The 22983-nt window shown below is 48.1% G+C and overlaps 1 protein-coding gene across 12 annotated transcripts in view; it reads right to left on the reverse strand.

The window, feature by feature from the left end:
- Positions 1-10163: 10163 nt before the first annotated feature.
- The window catches only part of TFDP2 (transcription factor Dp-2), a 189761-nt gene continuing 176941 nt past the window's right edge, over positions 10164-22983 (reverse strand). For 9 of the 12 annotated variants that reach the window (XM_053600764.1, XM_053600762.1, XM_053600766.1 and 6 more), the window contains 2 exons: positions 17346-17451; positions 15700-16871 (listed from right to left, as the gene is read on the reverse strand). In XM_053600764.1, the coding sequence (XP_053456739.1) occupies positions 16688-16871; positions 17346-17451 (290 nt within the window). In that variant the 3' untranslated portion in view covers positions 15700-16687. Of the gene's footprint in view, positions 16872-17345; positions 17452-19250; positions 19357-22983 lie in introns of those variants that run through there. The other 3 variants (XM_053600757.1, XM_053600756.1, XM_053600765.1) reach the window with 2 other exon arrangements.

The raw sequence follows: 22983 nt of genomic DNA on the forward strand, positions 1-22983 counted from the left end.
TTTGTCAGTGACCCCTTGCTCCCAACTGAACTGGTAGCTTCTGGAGGCCACTAGCTTGGAGATGAAGGGAGCTCACCTAGAAAATCTGCGCAAGGGGCAGCGCCTGTGGCTCAAGGAGTAGGGCACTGGCCCCATATGCTGGCGGTTTCAAGCACAACCCTGGCCAAAACCTGCAACAACAACAAACAAAGAAAATATGTGCAAGGTTGGTGTCATGTCACTTCATGAGACATGTAAAAAATTCATTTAGAGCCAGACACGGTGGCTCATGCCTACCTATGGTCCCAGCTCTCAGGAGGATCACTTGAGCTCATGAGTTCAAGTCCAGCCTGGGCAACATAGTGAGCGAGACCCATCTCTAAAAAAAAACAAAAAGAAAAATATTCTACAGGAAAGTTCATTTTTTAAATGTTAATTGAGCCATTATGTGCTAGGAGCCTGGGATACACTGGGGGTCAAAACCAGATCCTTGCACTCAAGGAACATACAGACTGGCCAGGTCCTCTGGGTGGTGGCTGCCCTCTTGGTTCTTAAGAGGTGATGGCCTTTGGAAACCAAGCACTGAGGCCGAAGTCAGCTTGGCGTGATCATCCCCACCGCGCGTGCCAGTCCCAGCTGGGCTGGCCGACAGCCAGCACCCTGCAGGTCTCTGGGGCCTCTGAAGAGGTTTGGATTAGAGTTACACGCCTATAGGTCCAGCGCCACCTAGCGGGAAGGCAGTCACCATGCTGATGTACACGGCCTTCAGGGTGCTTTACTCTTTCCTTTATTTTTAGTATTCTTTTAGAGGTGAGATTTCTCCGCTCTGTTTCCCAGGCTGCTTGAGTGTACCAGCATGTACTATAACATTTTTCGTTTTTTTTGTTTTGGTTTGGTTTGGGACAGAGTTTCCACTCTATCCAGGTTAGAGTGTAGTGGCATCAACCTAGTTCACAGCAACCTCAAACTCCTGGGTTCAAGGGATCCTTTTGCCTCAGCCTCTATAGTAGCTGGGACTACAGGTGCCCACCACAACACCCCCAGCTAGTTTTTAGAGACAGGGTCTTGCTCTTGCTCAGGCTGGCCTCAAACTCCTGAGCCTCAAGCCATCCTATCACCTTGGCTTCCCAAAATGCTAGGATTATAGGCATGGGCCACCACATTCAGGTTACTCATTTACCTGTGGCTCAGTGGGTAGGGCGCTGGCCCCATATACCAAGGGTGGTGGGTTCAAACCCGGCTCCAGCCAAACTGCAACAAAAAAATAGCTGGGCATTGTGGCGGGCACCTGTAGTCCCAGCTACTCGGATGCTGAGGCAGGAGAATTGCCTAAGCCCAGGAGTTGGAGGTTGCTGTGAGCTGTGATGCCACAGCACTCTACCGAGGGCAATAAAAAAAATTACAAGAGTGTCAATGATTCCTGCCCACCCTGACCTTTCCAGCCATGCCAATCGCAACATTTCGGCTGAGGTAGGGCTGCCACACTGACCTGTTTTCAGGATGGATGGGGAGGAACAGGCCAGAGGAGCAGGATTGTAGAAGATTCTTTCGGATCCTTAAATAACTCCGATGGACAAGGTTAGTTTAGTCTGCATGGCAAGTGGAATCTAGAATCTGTGTTACTTGGAAAAGAACATTGTGATGTTTGCAGCAGTGCTGCAAGTATAAGGACCAAAGATGTTAGGTTTAAAAGTAGCCCAGGGGCTCCTTGATTATGTTTTTTGTTGTTTTTTTTTGGTAGAGACAGAGTCTCACTTTATGGCCCTGGGTAGAGTGCCGTGGCCTCACACAGCTCACAGCAACCTCCAACTCCTGGGCTTAAGCGATTCTCTTGCCTCAGCCTCCCGAGTAGCTGGGACTACAGGTGCCCGCCACAACGCCCGGCTATTTTTTGGTTGCAGTTCAGCCAAGGCCAGGTTTGAACCTGCCACCCTCGGTATATGGGGTCGGCGCCTTACCGACTGAGCCACAGGTGCCGCCCCCGGGGGCTCCTTGAAAACCTCATGTTCTTTGACTGTGATGTAGGACCCTTGGAGAAGCAACGAGTGTCACTCCCAGAGTCCATCCGAAGGAGTTTGCTAACAGGATGTGCTAAGTAACGCTGTCCCATGACACAGACCCCCAGTTCAGCCAGATTCAGAGCACCTAGATTTTGAGGGACTTCAGCTAGTGATTTCATCCTAAATTTAGCAAACATTGGCCCTTGATCCATTTTCTCTCTGAAGTCTGATGGGTTTTCTTGAATGTGTTTTCTGTGAGATCCTCCTGATTAAGGTGGTCTGGGCAGTGGAGAAGAAAGCCGCAGTCTAAATGTTCTCTGGAGGCCAAGGGCAGACACGCCCAGTCCAGTCTTTCATGCGATGGCCTGTCCCCTCTTAAGCCTTCTGTCTGCGTCTGCGTCCCATCTTTTGTGTCTGTCATACTTATAGGTGAGTAATTCTGAAATGATTTTAGTTGGGCCTCAGGAATAAGTGGTCCTCCCTTCTTGGTCCCCTCATGCTGCTGGGCTCTGATTATCCCACCTGCCTGCCAGGAAGGCCCCTGTCTCCACCCATGTGCACCCCTACCTGCCCCAGGGGGAAACACTGCTTGCTCAGAGCTCGCCCTGCCCTGTTTGGAGGCGTGTTGGGCCATGGCCCTTGGCTGGTCAGTGTTTCCCGTTCAGTTCAGACGTGACTGTGGGTGTTCTTTTGTGATGCTAAGGTATTCAAGTCTCTAATTGTGCCTTTGTTTTTTTTTTTTGAGACAGGGTCTTGCTCTATTGCCCAGGGTAGAGTGTAATGGCATCATCATAAGTCACTGCAAACTCAAACTCCTGGACTCAGGCAATCATCCTGCCTCAATCTCCCAAGAAGCTGGGACTGCGAGAACCTGCCACCACCCCCAGCTAATTTTTCTGTGTTTTGTAGAGATGGGTTGCTCAGGCTGGTCTCGAACTTTTCATCTCAAGGGATCCTCCCACCTCAGCGCCCCCCTGTCCGCAGTGCTGAGACGACAGGTGTGAGCCACCACACCTGGCCTGAATGTGTATTTTTTCTCAGCAGTGGATTCTCATTACCTTGGGCAGGAACCTGGACTCAGGTGGCTTTGGACCCACCCCACTAGCAGTCCTGCTGTGACAGATTGTGGTCCAAGGCTCCCAGCACCTGCACTGGTGGTCCTCCCTTCTGTTAACTCTGCCCTGCTTCCTTAGGGTCTGCCTCACAATCCAATGTTCGCTCATGGGGATGAGCACTTTCACATTCATATTTTGTCCACCTGGGAAGGAGAATCGAGTTGATGCTGCCGTCTACAAGGACGGAAATCCAGGTCCGGGGACAGCAGCCAGGGGCCTCTGGCGTTTCACACTGGAAGCCCTCAGGCCTCCTTTGCTCCGGATCTGCTATCCCCAGAGTTCCACCATTTCACCTGGCTGCTGGAAGTGTGGATGTTTTTATGGTCACACTCCCCATGTCCTCGGTGTTCAACTTAACTGCTTTGAGCTATTAGCTACACAGCTACCCTCTGAAAAAATGCTGCTGTTGAGTCACAAACACTTGCTTTTAAGAGAGCAAGTCTGCTGCGGTTAGATGAGCATGTCCATCAATCCCCCACCCCCGCCCTTGACCTTTCCTGCCAGCCTCATCACAGCAGCTTGGCCCAGGTAGGGCTGCCACGCTGACCTGTGTCATGGGATGGATGGGGTGACCCTGGCCTGGCTCATCTATCTGCACATGTTACTCCCAGCCACAGCCAGTGGCTTAGGGCTGGGCATGTGACCCAGGTGGGGGTAAGGAGGGTGAATCCTGGGACTGCTGGGGACCGCTAAGAGGAAAGGCGCTCACCACTGGGACGGAGGGGGTGAAGATTCTGCAGCTCCCTGAGAAGAACCCCAGGCATGAGGAGATGGGTGGGGACTACACTGCGACCTGCTGGCCTCCCCACACCTCCTCCAGATACCATCTGCCGGGGAACCACAGTTCCATCCAGTCCCCACTGTCCAGACTGTGTAGATCTCAGAGCTAGACTCGGACCCTTCAAAACCCCGAGAACTGACCCCACCCACCCTCCCGCCTTCTCTGTGCCGAATGAGAGACAACCACTGTGGAGCCAAAGCTGCCCACTTCTGAGAGCCGCAGAGCACTGCGGGCAGGTGGCAGAGGTGGGGCTCCCTGTCTGGGAGTGAAGTGCCTCTCTGCCCCTCGCTGAGGCTGCAAAAGCATGGGTAAAGTTCTGTTTCTCGCGATTTTTGTTTGTAAAATAGGGTTAAGTGCTTAGAGCAGTGCCTGGCAGTTAATGTTAAGTATGTCTTAGCTGTTTATTATTGTAGTCAAAGATTAGTTATTTGAGAGCAAAATTCTTCCCTCCTGGCCTGGGCTTCGCCCTCTGGCCACAGGAGTCCTGGCCCAGGCTCACCCTGCACTCTCTCCGCCCAGCATCCAGGGCCCAGCCTGCCTTGGAGACTTGTTCAGAGTTTGTCACAATCCCCTGGGCGTAGAGGAGAAGCATCTAGCCCAGTTAAAGATAAGTTGCTAGTTCATTTTACACTCTGAGGGTTAGAAGAGTTTCATCCCCAAAGAGGTAAAGAAGAAAAAAAAGCTGATCTGAGGGGGGAATAAAACCTGACTCTTGGGAAGAGGGAGGGATACAGAACCTTCCCTGCCAGAGCCTGCCTGTGGATAGCGACCACGACCACGACCACAGACCCGAGGCTTGTCCTAGGTGGCACCTCCTCCTCTCATCCCTGGCCTGTGATTCGCCTCTGGGTGCACAGAATAGGAAAGAAACCAGCTCTGTGCCCAGCACAGGTGGCCTTTTTAAGTTGGCTTCTGAAAGAATGTCCCTGGAATCCCTTCACACTTTAACCCAGGGGTCTCAAACAGGACTGTCTCTGAACTTGAGAATGGGGCGGGGTAGGTGTTCAACACCCCTCAGTATGTGGGCCTGAACAATGGCCTGAAGCCTGGTGTTGGGCCCTCTGGTGTTTAGGGCTTTTTTCTCCCTGGACATAATGGTTGGTGGGGAAAGTACTCAGGCTGGAATCCCCGAGTTGAGCTTTTCTCATTGCAAGTGATTTAATCTTGGTGTGACCTTGGGGTAGCCCCTCTCTACTGCGCAAGCTTCAGGGGAGAGGCTACAGCTAAGTTCCCACAGAAAGCAGCTGGAACCATGAGGGCCGCCTTGATCTAGTTGTCATTGGGTTTTGACTACATACTCTAGATTTCTGGAACCAAAGGTTAAAAGCTCATTCCCTCCCCTGCTGGCTGGTTCTCTGGGCAGGCGTTCTCCTGTTAAGACCTGCCCACAATCAACCGTGGAACCACCCAGTGACTGGTTAGAAGGGGCTTGTGACAGTGGCAGCAGGCTGCCTGGGGTGTGTGGGCAAGCAGCAGCTGTTTTGGTATTTGAAACCTAGCATGGCACTTACTGAAAATATGTAGCACCCTGTCTTTTTCTGGCTTATAGAAAACAATTAACTTTGGGAGAGGAGGAAGGATATAGTATGCAGGAACCCCAGCCAGTTGGAAAAGCACCGTCTGAATGTCAGACACATGTCAGAAAGGACAAGGACTTAGTCCCCAGAATCCACGGGCAGGCTCCAGCGGGGGAAGGTCCTGGAGCCCTCCCTCTTCCCTCGGGTCCATTTTCCCCTTGGATCATCCAATTTTCCTGCTACTCCCAACCGTCTACCTCCTGGCAGGTAGACGCCATACCTTCGCAACTTCGGACTCTGCTCTTGTTCTCTCTTGACCCAGTCCAGCAGGAACCAGGACAGAGAAGGAAGAGGCCGGTTTTTCAAACTCACCCAGGTCATCGCTGCTGCAGGTGAGCACACTATGTGGTTATTTGGAACTAACCAAAAGGTCAATGTCCTTTTTTTTATTTTTTATTTTTTTTTGTAGAGATAGAGTTTCACTTTATCGCCCTCGGTAGAGTGCCGTGGCCTCACACAGCTCACAGCAACCTCCAACTCCTCAGCTTAGGCGATTCTCCTGCCTCAGCCTCCCGAGTAGCTGGGACTACAGGCATCCGCCACAACGCCCGGCTATTTTTTTCTTGCAGTTTGGCCAGGGCCAGGTTTGAACCCACCACCCTCGGTATATGGGGCCGGTGCCCTGCTCACTGAGCCACAGGCACCGCCCTCAATGTCCTTTTTTAGAGCGTGTCATTCACTAGTTCATTCTTTCATTCAACGCTGAGAACGTGTGTGTGTGTGTGTGTGTGTGTGTGTCAGACACTGAACCAGGCCTGAATCCATGAAGATGAAAGTCCATACAGAACATAGTAAGATCCTGATGATAAGTTATTTTCGGAGAATTTCTAATCTCCAAAAAATGAAGATTTTTTTTTTTTTACTTGTTTGCCTTTCCCTGAAAGTTAAGCTTGGAGAAGAATTCCCAAGAAGAATTCTTTTTATTTTTTTGTAGAGACAGAGTCTCACTTTATGGCCCTCGGTAGAGTGCCGTGGCATCACACAGCTCACAGCAACCTCCAACTCCTGGGCTTCAGCGATTCTCTTGCCTCAGCCTCCCGAGTAGCTGGGACTACAGGCGCCCGCCACAATGCCCGGCTATTTTTTGGTTGCAGTTCAGCTGGGGCCGGGTTTGAACCCGCCACCCTCGGCATATGGGGCCGGTGCCTTACAGACTGAGCCAAAGGCGCCGCCCCCAAGAAGAATTCTTGGATGCTGGCTGGTTGCACCTAAAGCCTATGAGCAGCAATGACCTTTCCGTCCTCTTCAAGCAAGCGCTCCAGCCTTCCAGGTCCGGAACCCTTCCAAAAATCTCAAAGCACCCCCACATATCCAGCAGGAGGAAGCAAGACAGGACGAGTGTGCAAAGTACTCTCCCTACTCTCCCCTCCTTTGCGTCTCTTTTCACTTAAAAATATGTGAAGTTAACAGACTGTCAACTGCAGAGTATGTTCTAAGATGGCGTAATAAACATGACAAAATCCCCCGGATAAATTGGAATGTGGTAGGAGATTATGCATAGGGATCATTTTATGGGACTGGGGATTATATATATCGTATGCAAAGAGATGTCAACTAAAATTTCTGAACCGGCAGCTGATCAAATAAGTGGATTTGTCTTGTCAATCCATTGATTTATTCCCAGTAGTACTTTCAATCCTTCAGAGACTCTTAGAGGAGTGATTGGTTTTTGTTGAGTCTTGCGAACAAAAACCTAAATTAAACAGGGAAACTGCTGTTTATCCCCTCCCCAGAGTCTACCAACCCCTCCCTCCCACCAGGAAGAAGCGATGGTGCCCCAACCCCTCCAGCACCTGGGGGGTGGTGGTGGTGATTTATTATAGGCTGTCAACTTTCATCTGTGCTTATTCTGCCCATAGTATTTCTCCTCCTACCTTTCCCCTCTGCTCCTGGTTCTCTCTTCTGTCATGACGCCTGCTCGCCCCAGCAGCACCTGCCTCCCTGATCAGCCCTGCCCTGCAGCTCACTAGCCCATGGCCCTCCAGGCTCTGAGAGCCTTATGGGTGGGGAGGAAAAGGAGAGGAATCTTCTCTTCTCTGCAGGCATATTCCCTTGGCCAGGCCTGTCTTTAACCTGCACAGTGTATGGACAAGTCCCCTGGCACAGGCCCAACAGGGAGGTAACAGCTGCCTTTGCAGTGATGATCCTTAACTGTGAAGGTAGAAATATTTCTTGAGAAACTGTTTCTGGAAGCCCTGGAGCCCATGCTGTCCATTATCAGCTTTGTCTGTCTCCGAAGACAGGCTCCTCCCTCTGAGGGGCTACATCCAGGAACCCAGGCAGGGACAGAGATAAAAGGCATGGGACCTTTTCAGCCGCACAGCTCCTCTGCCTGCTGTCAGGGTCTGAGTCCCAGCCATGGAAAACAGCAGGCCCTACTCATGGCCCTGTCCCGGCTTGTCTGAGGGCAGGAAGGGCAGGCACGAACCTGTGGTTTGCGGGTCCACGTCTTTCACATGACTTTAAATAGAGGGCTCTGGTTTTTGTTCTTAAAAATAATTTCCGGGTGGCGCCTGTGGTTCAACGGAGTAGGGTGCCAGCCCCATATGCCAGAGGTGGCGGGTTCAAACCCAGCCCCAGCCAAAAACTGCAAAAAAAAAAAAATTCTAATCTTATTCTCCAACTGTGAATAGAGATTGATAAACAGGATTTAGATAAAGCTTGAGAAAAGGGTTGGCTTGCGTTTTAGATGAATGTAAGTTGGCCCTGATTCTTCATGCAGAGAGCCCACCACTGTCCCATTTGCAAAAAGGCTGCCTCCCCTCCAGGGACCTGTCACAAGAAGCAGACAGTACTTAGGTGATTTACAAACATACTCTAAGAGTAATTTTTGTTGTATTCAGATTGATGATTCAGTACAAACCTTTCTTTGCTAGAGACTTAAAAGCAAGTCTGAATGTTAGCAGAATCTTAGAATAATCCCTATGGAGATGGTGCCTCTACAGGACTGTCACTTTCAGACTTAGTGTTCACTCTTCTCATGATTTCAGTTCAGTTCTCGCTTTGGACAGCCATGGCCAAGTGCTAGGGCATGAAAAAACCAATCTCCTGACCTTCGTTGGTATAATGCGTTAAAGTACTTCAGGCCTCTTGGGTGAAGTGGGAGGTAAGGCAAGCAGGAGTGGCTGGGTGAGGGTCGCTGCACCCCAGGGCAAGCTTGCCATGAAGTGATTTGCATGATCCATGAAAGAAAGGGCTTATGACAAATTCTACTTTGCACTGGATGGGATTGGTTTCACCCACCCTGACCACACTGCATTTTATACTGAGATGATTTCCTGAAAGCAAGTTTCAGCAAGAGGCTGGAAAGACCTCTCAGAAAGAAAGCTGAGCTGGCGAAGTGATGAGGGAGCCCCCAGGCATCTGGCAGTCACCCACAGTGGGAATTACAGATCCAGCCTTCCTGGCTGGCAAGAAAACTGGGAAGGCTGGAGCTGTCTTCAGGCACAAGCAGCAGGTTGAAGAGCCAGGCCCCAGGAGACACAGACGTGGTGGACAGAGCTGCACAAGGGGCTCCATCCCCAGGAAAGGGGAAACTAGCTCAGGGAGCAGGGGCAGGCGGAAGCGAGTTGACTGCCAGGCCGGGTGGGTTCTGACTCTCTGGGTTGAGGCTGTCTTGTCTGCTGCTTTGTCACACACACCAGCCAAGCCCAGCTCAAGAGGCTGGGCACTGGAGCAAACAGCTCCTGGGGCTCGCCGACACCTTCCCTGGCGGCTGTGTTGACCCTCACCACTTCACCGCAGCCCCAAGAGGCCACAGAAATAAAAGCACCTTCTCATGGCGGCCAGATGACCCAGTGGTTACTCTCAGGAGTCCTTGGACACTGTAACCAAACAGCACCAGTAAGAAGAAGTAAGAAGTAAGAAGTGGCTGCTACAGGACAGAAGGAACAGGGACCAGCAGCCTGGGCTCACGATGCCAGGAGACCCCAGGTGCAGCGGGTGGGCGCTGGCGCACCACACCACTGGCCTCAGGTGGCTCACAGGAGTCTTTATGGGAAGATGCCTGCCTTCCTGGATGTCAACATTCTTCCTTAACCACCTCCTAGAGTCTGTCCTTTGGTCCCTGAACAACTCTGTGCCTTTCTGGACTCTCTGTCCTGTGCTCAGCTTGTTGCTGGAATGTGGAAGATAGTGTTATCTATGTTCCTGAGGGAGGGAGACACGGGTGGAGTAGGAGGCCCTGAGGTGAGGTGACTGCACCAGCGGCCTGGGGGACACGGCCCTCTGTATTGACTGCTGGGACTGTTCTCTCTGATGCTGGTTTAGTGTGAGGTAGATAAGAAAGCACCTTTTCTAAAAATTCTACTGAGGTCAAGTGTTTCTGGAATGGTAAAATGATTATCCTTTATGCTATTATTAGGTATCTTCCAAATAACTTCTGAAGTGACCTTTAAAGCTACCTTAGGCAGCCAACCTATTTCCCTGTGGCAGGTGGCACACGTCATAGTGCTCCTGCCAACAGAGACCACGCAGAGGGAGGAGTAGCTCAGCCTCGCTGCAGCCGCCAAAGCCCACCCTCCAGATTCTTCAGGGTCCTCTCAGGCTGGGATGGCCCGGTAGACACCCCCACCCTGGGCCAGGGGGCTGCCCCTGGGAGGAGGCAGTGCCCGAGGAGGGGAAAGAATGTCTCAGGCCTAAGCAGGGGCAGATCAGGCGAACACCATGGTACCCATTACCCTCCCCCCATCAGCCATTAATAATGAGACTATTATTTTAAATTATTTATTTTTTCCTATAGTACATTTCACTGAAATCATAAAAAGTCTGGTACATTTTTTTCTCAAGCACACCTTAAACGCATTTCAGATGTTTTGTCTTTACTTGTTATAACCCTACAGGATAGACAAAGATACTTACACTATTTTAATGGACAAAAACATCAGAATTTATTGAAATCCGCTTCCCAAGCGCCACCCCCAGTGCTCCTGTGGCATCTGGAGCAGGTGCTAGGGACGCTGAGCTGAGAAACCCTGGTGGAAACCGCTTAGGACTCATGTTCCTAACTGCTTGGAAGCAATTTCAGAAAATCCACGAATAATTATACAGAAATAGCTCTTCTATAAAATTTCATATAAAAATAATGGTATTTATTTACAAAGTTTGAGAGACCACAAAATAACGCGTCACATCAGCTCTGTGCTTCCGTCAGGGGAGGAAGAGCACCCGGGCAGCTCAATCTCGGCGTGTGCACGTTCCTCCTCCTCCTCTTGTTCAAACTGCTTAGAGCGTGTGGCACCACCTTGTACCCTTCATGCAGGAAAAAGGACTATCTTTTCTGAAAATAAAACCTAGCAGCACGTGTCAAAGCAAAGCATCTTCAAATGGACAGAGGAACAGACTGGTGACTTGGACTCGCAGCCTTTTTTTCCCCCTTTTGCCCAAAAGTCAGGTGTGGTGGTGGACAAAATACCCTAAGGAACTCACAGTACTGAAACGTCCCCAGAGCTCAGGCCTCCTGAGCAGCCAGCGTGCAGTTGGTCACTTGGTGGTTCCATTTTTCATGACACCGAAAGGTTGAACCTGAACCTGTTAATGGTATGACTGGGAAGAACAGCTGTGGAGCCCGGGGAAGCCCGGAGCAGAAACGCAGCTGGGCTGTCAGTGGCCTTTTAGTCTGAAAAATATCTTTGACCCATCTGAACAGGCAAAATTATCAGGCCATTTGTCACTGTGTGATGCCTGGCATCCTGGAGGATGGCGAGGAACAAATGGTGAGTACCAAGTGAAGCATGACAAAGTAACGGGTTTTTAAAAGCAAACACAATCTGGGGAAGTTTCCTTTTTTTTTTTTTTTTTGGTTTTTGGCCGGGGCTGGGTTTGAACCCGCCACCTCCGGCAAATGGGACCCACGCCCTACTCCTTGAGCCACAGGCGCCACCCTGGGGAAGTTTCCTTTTTATGTTGAGACAGACAAGGACAGAAACAAGCTAGTGTGGAACACAAGTTCAGCTGGTAGCCCGACCGCTCAAACCCCCAGCAATGACCGTGAATGAGCCTGCGTCTGTTTTCTCCCACCTGTAACTGTCCACACCTGGGGGCTTCTGCGCTGAGAGGTGCCCACAGCTGACACCACAGCCTCCTACTGGGGCTTGGGAGAGGAGTCCCACTTCTGCTCCTCAGCCCTTTGGCACTTGGTGACACAGACACTGCTGCTAATCCTAAAGTCCCTGGCTGGACCATGCAGAGGCAACATGGCCCTCACGGAGGGAGCCAGGGCTTGGTGCAGACCCTCCTACGGACAGGCTGACGGGCACAAGGCAGGCAGGCCTGGCTCTCGGGTTCACATCTCCAAACCAGGGGGAAAGAGATGCTCTCTCCCATCCTGAGCCCTGTGGTAAGGGGGAAGAGTCCTGATCCTATGCTTCAGCTGGGCTGGCTCCCAGTGGGGCTCTGACAGGACCAACATATAATGTGCCGGCCAGGCCGGGGGTCCGGACAGCACTGACTTCCACAGACTTTCTGCAGTGAAGGCGGTATAGGAACAAGGTACGCTCTGCCTTGTCTGAGAACTGCTGTACAGAACAAACCGCTGCGTGGAATGCACAGAACCCTCCTCCTGCCTGAGACCATGGGCCGCGGGCCTCCCTACCAGGTGAGTGTCTACACCTCAGAAGCTCCCAGGGCACAGCCACAGGACCCAAGTTTTGTGTCCACCCACTTTTTCTTTCTTAGCATATTGTGAACATAAATGTGGGAAAATAGAGATTAGCTAAGCATAACTTTTGAGACACATTTTGGTTATATAAAGGGATTATTTCCTGAGAAATGTTGTAATTTATATTTTAAATATCTTTAAATGCATAGGCATTTAGCTTGGTTTTAAAAAAATAAGGTAAAATCTTTCACAAACATCAGGCTTTTTCCTCGTAACAGCATTTTTGTTTCGAGTGAAAGTTTAGCCAAACACTTGTCAACTATAAAATCGAGGGTAGGGAGGGACATCTCTGAGGGCCAAATGGCAGGGCATGGGGACCACTGCTTTGGGTGCATGAATGTGGGGAACCCGGGAAAATGGTTCTTAGGCAGTCTGGCCTTCAGCTTCACGGAAGCTAGCAGCCCCTGTGCACAATAAAGCCGATTTCACGTCCAACATGGATAGGCATCTTCAAGTCCTGGGTAACCGGGAAGACGTGGAAAGTCTGCATTTCTCCCCCCTTCTGCTGTGTGGGTTCAGCTGGCAGCCCAGTTGAGGCTGATGATGATGAGAAGCTCATGAGTTAGAATATTCTCTTGGTTTACGGGTACTGTGGTAGCTAAGTTTGGTATTCTTTCAGATCTTAAAAATTCCTTAACAGACTCCAACATGCATGCTTAAAACTGGCACCGTTGGAACGGAGTAGATTCCAGGTGCGTGTTATGTAACACAGTGGCTTGTTGAGGAGGTAGACACACCTGTCCTTTCACTGACTCAGGACCAATCACTTTCTCAGAGAGGCCTTCCCCCTGCCCCACTCTGCTGCTCTTTCCCACAGCACTCACCAATCTGCCTGCTGCTGGTGATTGTGTTTCTCCAGAATGACGGGGCTGTCACTGCTCTCCCCCCACCCCTGGCACACAGTAGGAGGTACTGATGACGGGTTAAATCTTCACGCTCGCTGTCCAACCTTACACCATACTTACCACTAAGCACAGTTCTGAGCATAGCCTCACAGATTTGGGGTAAGACAGCTCATATTTTTAGGGGAGGAAGCCTGACAGGCGTTCAAAGGGCCCTTGAATCATTGATGAAGCTAAAGAGGCTCCTCTCACTGCAGTTACAGCAGAAACTTGAGGCCGCTCCCATCCTCTGCTAAGTCCCCCCGCCCCACAGTGCTCGGGTCCCTAACTCACATCTACACGTGGAGCAACTCTGCTGTCTTTATGACCCAAGTAGCCAAATTGTGGTTTAGCAAACCCAACAGCGCAGTTGAGGATGTCTACAAGGTAAACCAAGCTAGTCCTTTGTGAAAATCTCCATTAGAATTATCTGCTAGGGGTTACTTTACTTTTGAGGACCAACTGTGGCTTTATTTTTCAAAATACTGCACAGAGCTGTTACAACTATAAATTCTGCTAATGGCAGGAGTTACCCTCTTTTATCCAGATAAAATGGCAGAAGGCTCAGGTTTTTTCTCATCACTTCTTTAAAAAACTAAAGTGAAGAACGCCAAGCATGTCCCCTTCATCCATAGCTTTCTCAGACGGGCACAGTTAGACCAGTGTTAGTCCCTCCTTCCCTCCTTTCTCCCCAAAGCCTTCCAGGAGCCACATGAAAAGAGCAAGTGGAGGACCGGCTTACAGTGGAGAAGCGTGAAGGGACACCTCGGCACGGCTGTGTCCTGGTGGCACTGCCCTTTCCACTAAGGCCAGACATACAGGCCCCTGTGCGTTTGCTGAGTGGAGCAAGAATTTACTGCTGGATGCTACACGCTTGGAAGGGAAGCAGCTAAACTGACCCTCAAGGAGGAAAGGCCTTTTGAGCTCCCCAAAAAACAAGCACACTTTGGGAAGGGTGGCGGGGTGTGCGCTTCTCCTACAAAGAAGCCCGGATACTGTGACCACAATTCTAACATTTTTTCACTTCTTATATGAGATCATGACTCAGGGCTGAACTTTAGAACCAGGCAAAATGTTTAGGGAAAACACAAGAATAACAGAATTTTCTTTCTAAACATCTCAACCTAGTTTTTTCCAGGCAAGGTTTTATACTAGCGATACATACTGGTGACCACAGTGTCACTCTGTGAGGTGGCCTCAGCAGTAACCCAGACACACCGCTGAGGAAGGGAGGCCACTTCCTACCACACACCACACACTTGTGGCTGGGATGGCCAACGGTGGGCAGCAAAGAGGACCAGAGTCTGTGGCTGCCTTCTCCTTTCTGCCTGTATTTTATCAATAAAGCACTGGAGCGGCAGAGACAGGGAGCAAAGGAGAAAAGGGTTTCCCAGAACTCTACAAGAATTTTTCTAGAATTATAATTACGTACTGCCTTAAATTTTAGTATTTTGGAACTTGTAGTTCATTCAGTGTTTTGAAAACTACAGAGGTAGCTGTGGCCCTTGGCCTCTCCAGGTCCCTTTCAAGTACAGAGATAAGAAAGGCTGGGGTTAGGGAAGGAGGGGGCAGCCCTGTCCAGGACAGTGTGGAAGGAAATCCTGTTCACCTGGTCTGTGCGGCTGGCAGTTTTCCAGTCAGAACTGTCTCCTGTCGGCCCCTGGAGACCTACCTACTACAGCCTCTGCAGTGTTCCTGACTGCTCCCGTGTGATCAGTCTCAGAGGTGTGATCCCGAACTCACACCAAGAAAGGACTCTCTAAAACTGCCTCTGTCTCCTGAACGCTGAGTCTGCACTATGGCTTATTTCTGACAGAATGAGAGTTTTGTATCAAAGGGGCTTACGCTAAAGTTGTGCGTTCTTGTTTATCAGTTTTTATGGTCTTAATAAAAATGTAAAGCCTGTCAAAGCTTTCACCCCCACACTGTAAGCGGGGTGGTAAAGCTTTTAAAAGGCATCAAAGTGCCGGCCATGGTGGCTCTTGCCAGTAATTCTAGCACTTTGAAAGGCCGAGGTGGGAGGAATGCTTGAGGTTGGGAGTTGGAGCAAGACTGAGACTCCATCTCTACAAAAATAAAGGTAAAATAATTAGCCAGCTGTAGTGGCACACCCGTAGCCCCAGCTACTCAGGAGGCTGAGGCAAGAGGATCACTTGAGCCCAGGAGTTGAGGTTGCTGTGAGCTATGACACCACCTCCCTCTAGCCTGTCTTAAGAGAAAAAAAAAATGCATCACAGGATAGAGCTTATAGTTCCCTCGGGGATTTAGAAAAGAATGGACTTGCACCAAGCTTGCTGCTGGACCCATAGATGCCAGATATATAATCTCAGGACAAATCTATATGATTCAAGTCAAAGTTTTAGAGTTAATTTTCCCGTTATTTTTTCCTTTTTAAGGTTTCGATGTGAAATTAATTTGGGGTCTGGCCAAGGTACTGAATATCCCCACCCCCTACCGTTACGGGCAGTGACCATGGAAGCACCAGAGCAGCACTTCTACCAGCTCCCGCGGCTGGGCGGCCACGCACTCCACACCCCACGCCCGACATCCTGTCGGCGGGAGGGCTCAGCGTTTTCCAGTGCTTCTGGGAAATACTGCATCTCGGCTTAGTTTGAAATGTAATTTACCCAGGAATAAACCCAATCAGGTCATTTTGATTACTGAAAATGTACAAAAAGGTGACAGGTACAAGAAAACATTGCTGTTCATATTCTTGAAATAGACTTTTAAGACAAAAGTAATGACATTTGGTTCATTTTCACAAATTGCACACTAGGTGACATCATACAATTACTGAGGGAACTGTAGGCAAACAATCTGGTCATAGGAATTTGTTTTGTTTTGTTTTAAATGAAAAAGCTGTGTGAAATGCATAGCTTTGATTAAAATTACAGATAGGGTTCCCTTCTCTGTAAAACTCCAGAATGCTGGCAAAAGGCAGTGCTGGCAAAGTATTAATGCACATGGAAATGCTATTCTATGTTGGCTTCCAGAAGTAGCCCTAGTAAATTCTATGCACCAATGCATTGGCTAATAATGATAATTTCAGTTTTACTATAAATTATTCTAAATGTCACTTAAGTACTTAAAAATTAGCGCTTGCTCCTTTCTAGAAGCTGTCTAAGGCAGCTGATGCGTAAAGCACCTCAACTAGACTTTCAACTAGTCCAGCAGTTCAACATGTGCTCCTCAGGCCACAAGCATCACCCTCCACGCCCCTGACTACACAACTCTCCCACTGGAGACGTTTCGTATTCATTTCTGCCTTGTAGCAGGCAGCCCAGGAGAGGGAGAGAAACTTCCGAAGCACGACTGTCAAGGACGGTTCCTTGGAGTAACCTCAATTCTAAGAATGATTACACAGGTGTGGGGAGTACAAAGCCCCCGCCTTACGGAAGATCAACGAGCTTCACTCACACTGCCAGTTCTGTGGGGACGCTTCCCCTCTATATCCTCAGAAATCATTCTCTTTTTTCAATATGATCTACTGCTCTGTTGGGCAGAGTTCTCATTCACACTATGTTAACTTTCCTCTCAGTCTTCTCAGCCTTCATGTAAATTGCTTATCGTGTTTCTCTAGTTTTCACTGAACACACAGTGCAAAGGCAAAGACTGAAGCAATCATTTCAAAAACAAGAGCTCACACTAAAAACACACATGAGCGTCAAACATTACAACGTAGGCTTTCTCCCGTCTTTATTCTGGGGAGGAGGAATCCTCATCATCATCTTCCTCGTCTTCATCGTTGAACGAACAGGGGGTCTCACCTCGGGACTCAGAGCAGTGAGAGGCGGCAGTGCTGGACTGGTGACTGTTTGGGGCCAGGAGCTGCCCGGTTGCTAAGGCCACTTCAGCATCCAAGCATAACCCTTGGTTTACACTAGCAAACAATTAAAAATACACATGCTCATTAAGGTGGTATGGACTTTTTTTTTGGAGACAGAGTCTCACTATGTCATTCTTGGTAGAGTGCTGTGGTGTCACTGCTCACAGCAACCTCCAACTCTTGGGCTCACGCGATTGTCTTGCCTCAGCCTCCCAAGGAGCTGGGACTACAGGTGCCCGCCACAATGCCCGGCTATTTTTTTGGTTGTAGTTGTCGTTGTTTGACAGGCCTGGGCTGGATTCGAACCTGCAAGCTCTGGTATATGTGGCTGGTGCCCTAGCTGCTGAGCTACAGGTGCCGAGCCAAGGTATGGACATTTTTGTAAAACAAAGGAATAAAGACATAGGAAGGAGGTGCTACTGGCAAGATCTGCCACAAACCTGCTCAAGATCTGTGCGGACAACAACGCAGCCCCTTCAGAGTCAGGGCTCTGTGGTTTGTTTTTCTAGCCTTGAAATAAATACATACCTTGATTGGGGTAAGGTGGCACCAGTGGTCAGGTCTAAATTTGAAACTGATTGGGTAGAGTTCAGTAGTAGTCCCTGATTTAGCCAAGAAGGTCCTGTGGAGATATCTAAGGGAAAAATGAAAACAAAACATAGGCATTATAAGTTCTATGGCTCGTGTCATTACAATGTGAAGGCAGCTAAGGAAAGGGATAGCTTGTTCTTAACTACAGCTAGGTAAGTCTTTGCCCTGAGGACCACCAGGCTCCTTCATCTTCTTGGAAGAAAAAAAATGCTAGGACATAAGAGCGGGAATAAAAGCCAGGAAGGCAGATTACAGGCAGAAGGAATGTAAATTGAAACAATCCCTTCCTTTTTCTTAGATGAGCCCTCCAGAGGGCAGCTCATAGGGCACTTTGATCGGTTCTGCCCTGAGTGCTTATTGTCCTCACCACAAAAGACCTGGACGGTAGTGTTAATAGTCAAAACCAGGACTGGGTAAAGAGAAAGTTAAATTAGAAACATTTTAGGTAAGAACACCTTGCTTATATAGCAGATAATTCTTGCCCCATGTCCCCACTGCACTTTTCAAGTGCCTGCTGTAGAATTCAATGCTATTGTTCATCAAAGACCTATTCTTTTTTCTGACAAGTTTTTTCCTGGTGTCCTCTGCTTTATAATTCAAACTAACCCTTATTTTAAAAGGTCAGATACAATCATGTCTTTCATGAGGATGAGATAAATATTACTGTTTTAGTCTAAAGAAAACATTTTGTGTATATCCATTCAATCTTACATTTTATACATATATTTCTCTTATGACAACAATCTATTCTTAATGCAATTTTACTCATTTAATATTGATCTCCCCACCTAGGTTAGCTCAAAGGTGGCAGTAATTGGAACATATAAGATCTAAATGTTACTGAATTAATGCAGTGACTTCTGTTGTTTTTTTTTTTTAAGAGATGGGGTCTCACTCTGGCTCAGGTTGGTCTCAAACCTGTGAGCTCAGGCAATCCACCCGCCTCTGCCTCGCAGAATGCTAGGATTACAGGTGTGAGCCACCACACCCAGCCCTAACGCAGTGACTACAAAAGAGAAACTACAAAATAAGTGATAGATACATTAAAAGTACTCATGAAATTCTTTGACATCCGCTGTGAGACCAAATGTATACTATGAAAATGTAATCTGTCAATAGGAGCTTCTATTTTATTTAATCAAAAGATTTTTGCAATTACTGTACAAAAAAAAAGCGAAATTATGTGGACTTGGATTGGAAACTCTGGTATCCTGCCATTTTCCAACCAAGTGAGAGACCATTCCTATATAGGAAAAAAGTAAATTAAATGACATTAATTTTATAATGGTCTTGTGAACTTCTTTCTTCACAGGCTAAGGCAGCTGTGGGAAAAAAAAAGGACTTAAATTCTAAGAGTAGCAGACTTCAAATACATTAAATAAGTCTATACAAGAGAATGAAATTAAAGTCAGAATCCTGGGCTACATACTGATTAGCATGTAGAACTATAGAAACTATCTGTCAGACCATAGCTATTTACTTGTTTGTGAGCATAACACATTACATTCTCTTCTTACAAAGGACTTAAAAAGCTCACATTTCTTTCACATTACTACAGAATCCACACAATGGTTCTCACACTCTTGTCCAAGAGCCATTCTGCCCCTTTCCACTCTAAAGGCACACGGTCCTTCCTTTGAACTAACTAGAAAGTCTGTATCCCAGTCTGCAAATGAGGTCACGAAGAGATCAAAATCACAGAGCCTGCCTAATTGTCCTGAGCCTTTTCACTGGGAATAAGCTAGAATAAAGTTTTGGTGATTTACTGAGTAAGCCTTTCTTTATTCAGACCCTGCCGGCCTGCCACTGCCACTAGGCTGCTAATGAAACAGCAGGACGTACCACAGGGTGTGGGGAGAAGGGCTGGGGGGAGACAGGACAGGCTGGCGGAGGGGCAAGGAGAAGCAGAGGTCAATCCTGCAGGAGGCCAACAGTGTCAACTTAAGAACTAAATCGGAGAGAAACAAAATTCCTGTCAACAAACTCTTTTCTTGTGTGTAAAGGGCCAAAACCAAAAAAGAAAACAAAATTATGTTTACGTTTGATTTTTTGTTTATGTTTGATTTCATATACCTTAGAACTAATATTAAAACACCTTTTAAAAGGGATATGATGGTGGGACTGCAAAGTAATATAACGCTTTTGGAAGGAAGTATGGAGAACCCTCAAAGAACTCAAACCAGACCTCCCACTTGATCCTGCAATCCCATTACAGGGCATCTACCCCAAAGAAAAAAATATCCTTTTACCAAAAGGACATTTGCACTAGACTGTTTATCACAGCCCAATTTACAATCACCAAAATGTGGAAACAGCCTAAATGCCCACAAACCCATGAATGAATTAACAAGCTGTGGTATATGTACACCATGGAATACTATTCAGCCATTAAAAAGAAGGAGACTTTACATCTTTTGTACTAACCTGGATGGAAGTGGAACACATTATTCTTAGTAAAGCATCATAAGAATGGAGAAGCAAGAATCTTGTGTACTCAATTCTGATATGAGGACAATTAACGACCTAGTACACCATGGGGGTTGAGGGAAGGGGAGAGCAGAGCGAGGGAAGGAGGGAGGGGAGGTCTTGGTGTGTGACACACCTTTTGGGGACGGGAGAGTCTTTATCTAACAAATGCAATCAATGCAACTTGGTTCTTTGTACCCTCAATGAATCTCCAACAATAAATAAATAAATAAACAAATAAATAGTGATGTGAAGTTCTGTTTGGTAATACTTACAAATGAAGGAAAGCAAAGGCAAAAACGCTATATTATATTCAAATATCTGCATAATGTGTAATATTGTCAGAAATTAGCACAATCATGAGGATTTTACAAAACATAGTGTTTGTTTATTTTTGTTTTTTGAGACAGTCTCACCATGTTGCCTTTGGTAGAGTTCCATGGTGTCACAGCTCATAGCAGCCTCAACTCCTGGGCTCAAGTGATTCTCTTACCTCAGCCTCCCAAGTAGCTGGGACTACAGCTGCCACAATGCCCGGCTATTTTTTTGTTATGATTGTCATTGTTGTTTGAGCAGGCCCGGGCTGGGTTTGAACCCGCCAGCCCCGATGTATGTGGCCGGCACCGTAACCACTGAGTTATGCGCACCAAGCCAAAACATAGTGTTTCTGTTTCCTAGTGTATGCTGCATACTTTTACAATTCATAATAAAAAGACAAGTGTTGCGGGCGGCGCCTGTGGCTCAGTGAGCAGGGCGCCGGCCCCATATGCCGAGGGTGGCGGGTTCAAACCCAGCCCCGGCCAAACTGCAACAAAAAAATAGCCAGGTGTTGTGGCGGGCGCCTGTAGTCCCAGCTGCTTGGGAGGCTGAGGCAAGAGAATCGCTTAAGCCCAGGAGTTGGAGGTTGCTGTGAGCTGTGTGAGGCCACGGCACTCTACCAAGGGCCATAAAGTGAGACTCTGTCTCTACAAAAAAAAAAAAAAAAGACAAGTGTTGCTATTTAAAAACCTGGCAAAATGGCAGCTGTGGTGCCTCATGCCTATAATCCCAGCACTTTGGGAGGCTGAGGGATAGAAGGCTCCCTGAGGTCAGAAGTTCCAGACCAGCCTGGGTAATATAGTAAGACCTTCTCTGAACAAAAATATTTCAAAAGTAGCCAGGGGTGGCAATGCACCCCTCAGTCCTAGCTACTTGGGAGGCTGAGGCAGGAGTTAAACCCAGGAGTTCAAGAGTATAGTAAGCTGTGACCATACCACTGAGCTCCAGTCTGAGTGACAGAGCAAGACCGTATCTCTTAAAAAACAGGTAAATAGGGCGGCGCCTGTGGCTCAGTCGGTAGGGCGCCGGCCCCATATACCGAGGGTGGCGGGTTCGAACCCGGCCCTGGCCAAACTGCAACCAAAAAATAGCCGGGCGTTGTGGCGGGTGCCTGTAGTCCCAGCTGCTCGGGAGGCTGAGGCAGGAGAATCACTGAAGCCCAGGAGTTAGAGGTTGCTGTGAGCTGTGTGAGGCCACAGCACTCTACTGAGGGCTATAAAGTGAGACTCTGTCTCTACAAAAAAAAAAAAAAAAAAAAGATAGATAAATAAATAAAAAAGGCAAAAGATGTGAATAGACATTTCTCTAAGGAAGATATACAAATGGCCAATAAGATGTTCAATATTATAAGTCATTAGGGAAATGCAAATCAAAGCCACAGTGAGATACCACTTCACATCCACTAGGGTGGCTATAATTCAACAGACAGGCAATAACAACTGTTGAAAATGATGAGAAATTGGAACCCTCGTGTGTTGCTGGTACGACTGGAAAACAGTTTGGTGTTTTCTCAAATTGTTAAACATAAAGTTGTCACATGACTCAGCAATTCCACTCCTAGATAAACACCCAACAGAGATAAAAACATATGTTTCCACAGAAACTTGCACAAGACTGTTTATAGCAGCATGATCAAAATAGCCAAAAAGTGGAAACAATCCAAACATCCACCAACCGGTCACTGTATAAACAATATGTGGTACACTCAAGCAAAAGAATATTATTTGGGAATTAAAAAAATGAGGTTGCCAGAGGATGGGGTGGGGGGCAGGAAATGGGGGAACACGGAATGATTAGTAATGGGTATGGGTGGGTATGGGTTTTCTCTCAGGAGTTATAAAAAAAAGGTTCTGCAGGCTTGGCACCCATAGCAGTGGTTATAGCACCAGCCACATGCACCGAGGGTGGACGGTTTGAACCTGGCCCGGGCCAGCTAAACAACAGTGACAACTGCAACAAAAAATAGCCAGGCATTGTGGTGGGCAGCTGTAGTCCCAGCTACTTGGGAGGCTGAGGCAAGAGAATCACTTAAGCCCAAGAGTTAGAGGTTGCTGTGAGTTGTGATGCTATGGCACCCTGCGGGGGGTGACATAGTGAGACTCTGTCTCAAAAAAAAGGGCAGCACCTGTGGCTCAGTGGGTAGGGCGCCAGCCCCATATACTGAGGGTGGCGAGTTCAAACCCAGCCCCGGTCAAATTGCAACAAAAAAACAGCTGGGTGTTGTAGTGGGCACCTATAGTCCACACTACTCAGGAGGCTGAGGGGAGAGAATCACCTAAGCCCAGGAGTTGGAGGTTGCTGTGAACTGTGTGAGGCCACAGCACTCTACCAAGGGCAATAAAGTGTGATTCTGTCTCTACAAAAAACAAAAATAAGAAAGAAAGAAAAGCAAGTGAGGCTAGGCTGTAATCACTCCTGTAATCCTAGTACTCTGGGAGGCCGAGGCAGGTGGATTGCCTTAGCTCATGAGTTTGAGTCCAGCCTGAGCCAGAGGTAGACCTCGTCTCTAAAAATAGCAGGTGTTGTGGCAGGCACCTGTAGTCCCAGCTACTGGGGAGGCTGAGGCAAGAGAATCACTTGAGCCCAACAGTTTGAGGTTGCTGTGAGCTGTGACACCAAGGTACTCTACTGAGGGTGACAAAATGAGACTCTGTCTCAAAAAAAAAATAAAATCTCGCTAGTGAACGATAAAAAAGAAATTCAAGAACAGTGGTAACTGAAGAATGCAATACTCAGACTCTCAGTGCTTCCTTAGGGTTCTGGTAGGGGTTTTTTATTATTGTTATTATTA

This window comes from Nycticebus coucang, chromosome 8 (genome assembly GCF_027406575.1).
Source record: "Nycticebus coucang isolate mNycCou1 chromosome 8, mNycCou1.pri, whole genome shotgun sequence".
NCBI lineage: Eukaryota > Metazoa > Chordata > Mammalia > Primates > Lorisidae > Nycticebus > Nycticebus coucang.